General features: G+C 43.6%; 1 protein-coding gene across 3 annotated transcripts in view; it reads right to left on the bottom strand.

Moving 5' to 3' along the window:
* The window catches only part of HMGXB3 (HMG-box containing 3), a 46,861-nt gene that overhangs the window by 17,690 nt on the left and 20,369 nt on the right, over positions 1–8,802 (bottom strand). For all 3 annotated transcript variants that reach the window (XM_019630058.1, XM_019630060.1, XM_019630059.1), the window contains 4 exons: positions 7,564–7,739; positions 7,331–7,428; positions 4,502–4,600; positions 2,790–2,936 (listed from right to left, as the gene is read on the bottom strand). In XM_019630058.1, the coding sequence (XP_019485603.1) occupies positions 2,790–2,936; positions 4,502–4,600; positions 7,331–7,428; positions 7,564–7,739 (520 nt within the window). The remainder of the gene's footprint in view (positions 1–2,789; positions 2,937–4,501; positions 4,601–7,330; positions 7,429–7,563; positions 7,740–8,802) is intronic.

The raw sequence follows: 8,802 nt of genomic DNA, 5'->3' as shown, positions 1-8,802 counted from the left end.
CCTGGTCCTTCTCACGTGGAGATTCCTCCCAGACCCTTTGTACAAATGCAGACTGAATCACTCCCTCCTTCATGTTGCCGGAGCCCACTCTTTTACTGCAGAATTCACTGTTTCACAGTTGGTAAACCACTCTTGCCTCTTCAGTGAGTACAGGGCCCCTGCTTATTTACTGAGTCCAACACCAGCATGAGGTCAGAGTACACAAAAGATGCGAATTCATATTTGCTGGACATACATATTTCTTTGTAGAAGTTATGTGCTTAATAACAAGAATGTGCTTTCTATTAATTTTGCATACCTATGGCACCTCTTTTCTTACTGTCTATAATAGTTTGGTTATGTTTCTCTTCCACTAGACCGTAAGCTCCTCAAGGGAAGGGGCCATGTCCTACTTATCTTTATATCTCCAAAAGCCTTACCCACAGAAGGCGTATGCTTGCTGAAACAAAGAATGAATGAATGAATGAAGAGCTGACGGACACTAGAGCTGAGTTGCCCTGGGAGGTTGTGTGTTCATGACTATGCTGAACCATAGGCTGGAAGATCAGCTGGCAGGAATACTATCCTTTGTCTCTGAGCCACAGCTGAAAGATGGAAAGGAATGGAGATTGTTCCAGTCCAGAGATGCCGTTTTAATTACAGCCACTGAAGACAAACTGCATAGGAAATGTATGGCCACTAGGGGGCACCAAAGAGCAACACACACAAAGGTCCCTGCGTTTCTGATCTGTGTTTTCTTTTCTGGAAAAGAACATTTTATTTCTCCTAAAATTTAAGAGATTAAAATGTGAGGGACATTCCCTCACCTTTTAAAGTCCTGGGGGTAGGCAGCTACCAGTAAATCAAAGACTGAAGAACAGAAGAGTGGGGTTTGAAATCAACTGGCAAGAGGTCCCTAGACAATTTCTGCCTGACCTAAAAAGCTAAGTCATCTCATCATCCAAGATCGAGAGACTAACACCCATTTCCACGCTGCAAACCATACCAACAGCTATAGAAGGAGGAAAAAAATATTCTGAGTACCTATACAGAACGCAATTTCATCCTGTAATTACTGATCAACACATTATTGTGTTGTGTATGCAAGCCTCAGGGTTAGACGGTGCGGGGGAAACATATATACCTGCCCTAAAAGAAATCAGTCTCACAGGGAGCTGAAAGGAGTCAAGACAGGGCGTGGTCAATGCTAGTGACGAGAAGCAATTACACATGTGGAGAGGCCAGGAAAAAAGCTCACTGCCAGAAGAGGGCACCGAGGGAACAACAGAATGTCATGAAAGCAATGGACCCGTGCACATGCAATTTCAGGGGTTTACAGATTCCTTGAAGCTCAACTTGCAGTCTTCTCTAGGGCTCGTAGCCTTGAAAATAAAACGCCCAGGTCTAACCTACCTCTCTTCCTTGCTTTACTGATGGGGAAGCGAAAACTCAGTAGATGGAAAGCTTCCAGCTCAGGGTGGCTCCCAGCCAGTGTTTTTCTCACTAAGCCACCACTGCCCACACACTTTAGTTCCACTTCCCTTTCTCACAAAGGTGATAACCTCAGAACACCACCTCAAGCCCAGAAACAGACCTGGAGACCAGGGGATGAGATGCACGTGCCAGAAAGGCCCCTTCTCATATGCAAAGAAACCTTGAAGCCTGAGCAGTTCAGCCACCTCAGTTCTGTCCACGTCCGTTAAGTCTCCCTCCTCATGTAACCTGCTTCTGGGCCTCTCCTTGGCTCAAGGACATTCAGTGGCACCTCACTGACTAAAAAGCAAACTGCCCAGTCTAGCATTAAAGATCTTCCATGCTGTGGCCCCGAGGTACCTTTCAAGCCCATTTCCATCCTCTTCCCCACACTCCCTCTCCTCTCAGCAAGTGGAACCCCCACTGACTTCCTGCCTCATCCCTTGTGCTCATGCTTGTCCTTGAGTACAGCATGCCTTCCCCTTCCATCCAAATCCTGCCCTTTTGCAAGGTCCAGCTTAGATCCGGAGTGGCCAGGCTCCACCTCGGATCCTGACCTGTTCCATGAGCCATCCTCTTCCCCTGCAAGGCAGATCAGCTGACATTTCTCTAATTACTCTTATTCTAGTCATTCCATTTACTGCCTAAGATGCTGTCACTTTCTGTCCATTTTTAAAAAAAATCTCACATGTGAAAAAAAAAACAAAACAAAAAACAATTCACATGTGGAAATGAGAGGACCTCTGAGAAAGCCCAATTTTTCTGGGTCTAATAATAAAAAGTGAGCTCTAAGGAGCCAAGTGGAATGTGTTTTACTATCCAAATAGTTTGGTCCAACTTCACACAGCAGCTTTGCCAAGACTGCTAGAAGTAAAGCTTTGTGATTAGCCAAAAGCACTGCAGGGAACTTGAGAAGCAGTGATCTAATCTACAAAGTCTTGGGGTTGACATTCTCTATTTACCAAAACTATTTACAGGTCCTCCATCAGGCCTCAGAGCTAAAAAGGACGTAACCCTTCTACCTTCCATCCTACTCTTCTTCTGAATCCTATTTAAGGCCTGTGTTACCATTCTCTTTGATGAATGAACGCTTGGTTCGCTTGGCCAGAAGGTTCTCAGAGATCAAGGTATCTGGTCAACCCCCTCACCTTGGCAACGAGGACAAGGATGCCCAGAGACAGGAAGCCACTTGCCCAGGTTCAGGGCCTATAACCTGGTTCCAGTTCTGGTGCTCTAACTACTATCATGTACTAAGAAATCCTTTTATTTCTACTAAAACAGGTCCACTAACAGGGTCCAACCCAAGGCCAAGGGAAGTGTTTGGGGAAGGAACTCACGAGAGCCTTGGTTTTCTCAGTCCGGTCTTTGGCAAGGTTAAAACCACAGCTGGGACAAATCCGCGGTTTATGCCGGTTGGTGTAGACATAGCTACAAGAAGGATTCTTGCACTTTCCCCGGCCTCTTGATGTAGCCAGGCCCAAATCCTAAAAAAGTAAGAGCAACCTTCAATTCTTCAAATGTTGACTTATACTTGGGCAGAGCCAAGAACCAGGATGACCACCAGCTATCAGTAAATCAGAGAAGAAAGTGGCAACTGCAAAACCAGATTTAGACTAACTTCCAAAGAGCATTGTAGCAAGATCCTTTCCTGCAGTAATCCCCTTTCAATCTTAATACAGCCCGAATAATTTGGTAATTCCTTCCCCAGCTGTCAAACAAGTGAGTTGACTGTCTAAAGTCAGAAATTCAAATCCCTTCGGGGTCCAGGCAGTTAGTAGAGTGAAGTAGGCCAGTTTTAATAAACAATGCTAGAGACTGGTGAACCTTCAAGCCCTGTCTAAAGACAAATTGTAACTTCTGAACTAGTTAAGCTCAAAGCTCTGGCATCTAGTATCCCTTGACAAGCTGCTGTCTAATCAGCCAAAGAGAGGGTTCTGGGCAGTTTCCACCAGATGGTAACCCCAGTGGCCTCCTGTTGCCGACGGGACAGGGTGGTGGGGGTATGCAGGGCACACAGAAGGTAGTAATTAGGTCTTTGGAAAAAGAAATCTGAGCAGATCTCAGGATAAGAGACATATGCTCCTCAAGGATCATCAGGCCAGACTAGTGCTGTCTTGTTCACCACTGAATCCCCAGCATAGGGCCTGGCACAGAGGAGGTGCTCAATAAGTCTTTTTTTGAATGAATGACTCTTTCTTCGCCTGTCTTTATCAAGTAAGCATTTCTAAAAATCTAGCTGCTCTCTCAAAATCTATGCATCTTACTCATCTCAGCCAGAGGACCTGTTAAAAGGTACCTGGCTGGTTGATAGCTTAAGGATCAACAAAATTAGGGAATGTTAAGAGCGACAGAAGTCCCAACACAGGATTTTACAGATGATGAAAACTGAGGGCCAGAGTAGGCAAGAGCCTTGCCCAAGGTCACATGACATGCTGACAGCAGAGCCAGATCCACTTCTGGACTAGGTCTTTTGACATCAAGTGTTTACTCCGCTACTCCATGCTGCTTACCTTTCAAAAAAAAATGACCCCAGAGTCACACATTTATTTATTGGGATGTTAATATGTGTTATGTTAAAAGTAAAAGGGAGGGGGAGGAAACCCTTGGTGCGATATGCCAGGCTAAACAAAATAAGTTGCTTTGCTAAAGCACTTTTCAAGCCCTTTAACATACTAGTGTTGAATGTGACTCTGTTTTAGGGAGAAAAGATACAACATTTCCCAAACTTATCTGTGGAGCATACTTTTGAGGCTAAAAGGTCCAACCACTGTTGAATGCTAAAGCTGGGCTGGATTCTCATCTCCAACTATCTTCTGCAGAAATATCCTATTCTCAGCTTTATAGATCTCACCTGGGAAAAACAACAAACGGAGCTGATTCACCCAGCAACTATCATGTGTATCAGTGATGGGGTCTTCAAAATCAATGATCTATCCTTGACCCTACTCTCACTCCCAACGACCACTCCCCACCCACCCCAGACTCTTACTCGCCCTCAACCACAAAATCAAACCACCTCCGTGTCAACCCATCACCTGACTGCACTTACCAGTGTGACAGTGCAGCTGTACTTATATGGAGGAAACATATCAGGCTTGACCTCTACAACTTTCAACTGAGACGTCCGGTTGGCCGAGCCATTTGGTAGCTGTGGATCAGAACAAATTTTAGTGTGTTTGAACCTCAATTCCCTGAGGTCCTGTGTCCTGGAAATAGTTGCCCAGGGAATTTGTAGAGCTATGCTCCAAATGAGCTCTCTGGGATGCTAGTCAGCAGCCCACCAAAGGGTGAGTGCCCCTTTTGAGTTCATGGGTTGCCACACTCTTTTGTGCAGTTTCTAACACTGCATATTAGAAACACCATGAATCAGAATGACAACTACTATCAAGTGAGAAAAGTGATTAATAGCTATACATACTAATATGTGGTTGAATAATGTTGGCATAGAAAGAAGTCTGAAAGATTATTCACTAAAATGCCCCACGGTAAGATCATGATTGTTTCCCCTTTTACCACCATCTATAAAATTTCAAATGTTCTGTACGGAATGTAGATATTACTTATACAATTAAAAACGAAATAAAAGATGAAAACAGCATTCTAAATTAAAAGTACTCTGTAGTACTGAATTTAAGTTGATTTTCAGAATATCGGATTTCACGTACTTTACAAGTTTAAGACTCACAAAAGTGCTTATTTTAACAAATACCAATTTGTCAAATCAAAGGAAACTATTTACAGAGAAGACAGAGTTTACACAAATGAAAAGAATCTCAGGGCTGGAAATCTACAAAGCGGTTGAAGCAGGCTAATTACCATCCTTTTGTATCCCAGGATCACACACGCATTTAGTGCTGACATCACATCTGGGTGACAAGCTGATAGATCAGCCTTCAAAGTAAAAGCTGGTTGATACTCTTGTTGTGGCAAATTTAGAACTATCAAACGAAGGATACAATGCACATGGCAAAGGAGATGGCAGACCAATTTTCCTGTTTCAATTTGGTCCATGACAGGGTTTTCAAACTATAAGCCACAATCCACTGAGGGGCTGTGAAATTAATTTAATAGGCTAAAACTAACACTTTGAGAAAAGTGGAAAATATCAAAGTGACTGCATATAACAAGGGCATAGCTTCAATAAACTTTTAATGTGTAGATCTATGTATATGTTTACTGGGTTGTAATATAAAAGTTTCCCATTGAGGGTCATGGTAAAAAAAAGAGGCCTGGTAAAAACACCGATTTAGGGAATTTTGATCATAACTATTCTAGCCACGTATGGCAAAATAACTTAAAAAAAAATCTAAGAATAAATGTGCTTGAATACATGGAATTTTGACACCTGGGAAATCTTTAATAGCTATGTTATTAAATTGAATGAGTTGTACTGACTACAAGCCACTACATGGAGTAAGAGCATGTTTTTTGGTTAAAAAAATTATATTAAAAAATAAACACACACAAATGCAGGTAAGGACTTGAAGGCTAAATGAGCATACACCAAATGTTAACAGTAGTTAGCTCTGGGTGGCATGATCACAAGGGACTTATTTTCCTTGTCTTACTTAAATTTTATGTATTTTCTAGAACAACCATGCATTCATTACTTTTTTTTTTAGCTGAGCCATCCTGCCACCTGTTGGCAGCTCAGTGGCTGCTCAGCTCGGGCCAGGACTCGAACTGCTGTTGCTCAGAGCTCAAATTCTTGAGTGAGCTCTTAACCAACTGAGCCACTCGGCCGGCCCCTCATTCATTACTTTTTAAAGGAGGCTAAAGAAACATGTCAACTAAATGCAATATCTAATCTTAGACTGGACCCTGTACTGGAGTGAAAAAAATGCTATAAAGTACATAATTGGGTAAAACTGACAAAATTGGAATACAAACGATAAAGTATTGTATCAGTGTTTCAGTAACAGAATATCTCTATTCTTAGGAAATATACTCTGAACCATGAAGGAATAAAAGGCCAGAGCTTCCCCTCAAATCATGTATATTTTACGTATACACACATACACATATATGGGGAGGACACACATGAACACAATATAAAGCAAAATGGACTAGTATGTTAACAATAGGAGACTCTGGGTAACAGTGCATGGGTTTGTTTTTGCCAATTTTCACTCTTGCAACTGTTTTTCTAAGTTTTAAATGACTTCTAAATAGGGTCAGCCGAGTGGCTCAGTTGGTTAAGAGTCGGCTTAAGAGAGCAAGCTCTGAGCAACATGGCTGCCGGTTCGATTCCCACATGGGCCAGTGACGAGTGACACTGTGCCCGAGCTGAGTTGTTGCTGAGCTAACAACAGGTGGCAGGATGGCTCAGCTGGTATAACAAGATTGCCTGTTCGATGGTGGGCTATGCCCACCCGCAACTAAGACTGAACTCAGCACCTTGACATGAACTGCCGCCCAGATGGCTCAGTGGATAGGGTGTGCGCTCTTAACAAGGCTGCCGGGTTCGACTCCTGCATGGGATGGTGGCTACGCCCTCCAGCAACTAAGATTGAACACAGCACCTTGAGCTTAGAGGCCACAAGCTGCCAACAGGAAGCGAGATGGTGACTGGCACCCTCCACAACGAAGACTGAAGAACAACTTGGCTGGTCCCCTCCCCCAAGTCCCCAGTAAAATCTTACACACACAGAAAAAATTCAAAATAAAAAGGTTAAAAACATGCATTCATTTTACAACAAAAAAAGAAATTAATTAAAAAATAGACTCATTCATGCTAAACCTCGTCCCAGAGACCCCCCCGGTGTAAGAATGGGGGTTTGCTCTTTGCCTACGGCTTTGGGACACTAAACGGAAGCCCTGTTCTTGGAACAGCCAGCTCCACAGCCAGCCCCGCCTCTGGGAAGGGACTGGGTCTTACCTTCACCTCACCAGTGTTGGGTGGCTGTTGGATGGGCTGGCCCAGCTGCTTCAGCGTGCTTGGCTTCAGGCCACAAGTCCGCACAGAGGGAGTCTTATCTGAGACAACGAGGAGCCAAACCGGTAACGTAAGTGCATTCAGTCTCCCTAAGTCTCTCATCTCCAGTCTCAACCCCCAACTCCTGTCCCCTTTCCATTAGGTAGCCCCTTCTCCCTGTCAGTCCCAGCTCTTACCGCTAAGGGGAAAGGCCTGCCTGGGCCTGGGCAGTGCCATGCTGCTGCCGCGGCCCACGTTAGCTGGGGCCGGGAGGATTGCTCTCATGGGTCTTGCTGCAGCCAGTAATGAAGGCCTTCCTCGTGCTCTGCCTTTGAGCTCTGGGGCTCTGGGCCCAGGGGTAAGCAGATCAATTCTGAAAAAAACAAAACAAAACAAAACAAAAAACAAGGTAAACCTCCTAGAAATTCTGGACCAAGAGGAAGAAAACCAAAGTGCAATCTCTAATAGCACTTTATTGGAGGGATAGTGTAGTGGTTAAACTGTCAGGCTTTAGACAGATGGGGTTCAAATGAAACCTTTAAGGAGCTGTGTGGCCCTGCGCAAGCAATTTCACTCGTCTGTTAACCTCCAAGTTCTTAATATGTAAAATGGGATATAATTACACACACTTCATGGGGTCATTATGAAGACACAAAAGTGCAAAACAGTGCCTACGGTATGGAATGCCAACAGCTATTGTAGTTATAACAATTAATCTGCCTCTAATTAGAGCAAGTATTTAAAGTGTAACCGTCTCCCACATGAGGGCAACTCAAAGACTGAGGAGAACAGTCTATGTTTTTTTCATCTTTGTAGTTCCCATGTTGAGCACAGAGCCTGCACCATAGGCCTCAGTACACATGTGAAAGTGACTCACTTGCCCAAAATAAAAGGTCTAAAGTGCAAAGCTTCATTCTCTAAGGATACAGAACAATCTCAATACTATTAAAAAAAACCCAAGATGTAGAAGTACTTATGTTATACTACCATTTCTGTAAAAAAAAGGGTAGGAAAAAGTATATACATATACACGTACACATGTATACGCTTAAAATTATCTCTAGAAACACAGGAATGTGGGAGTATTGATTGTCTCTGGGAAATGGAAATGGATGACTGAAGATGGGATAGAAGGGAGATTTTTCTTCAGTGTATATTCCTTATACCTTCTGAGCTTTAACCGCGTGAATATATTTCCTATTTGACAATAAAAAATGTTTTACCGTATTTGCTGGCGTATAAGACGATTTTTTGGCCCTGAAAAATATGCCTCCAAGTGGGGGTTCGTCTTATACGCCAGGTACACTTCAGATAGACTGCCCATAGTGCTTGCCCCGTGCCATAGTGGCCTCCCGATGCCCGCCTACTTCATTCCACATACCGTTCAGGCATCAGCAGCGCTGCTGGGTGTATGCTCGGCTGTTATGCGATTTTGC

Source organism: Hipposideros armiger, unplaced genomic scaffold, assembly GCF_001890085.2.
Source record: "Hipposideros armiger isolate ML-2016 unplaced genomic scaffold, ASM189008v1 scaffold_888, whole genome shotgun sequence".
Lineage (NCBI taxonomy): Eukaryota > Metazoa > Chordata > Mammalia > Chiroptera > Hipposideridae > Hipposideros > Hipposideros armiger.
This window is presented reverse-complemented; position numbering and strand designations above follow the sequence as displayed.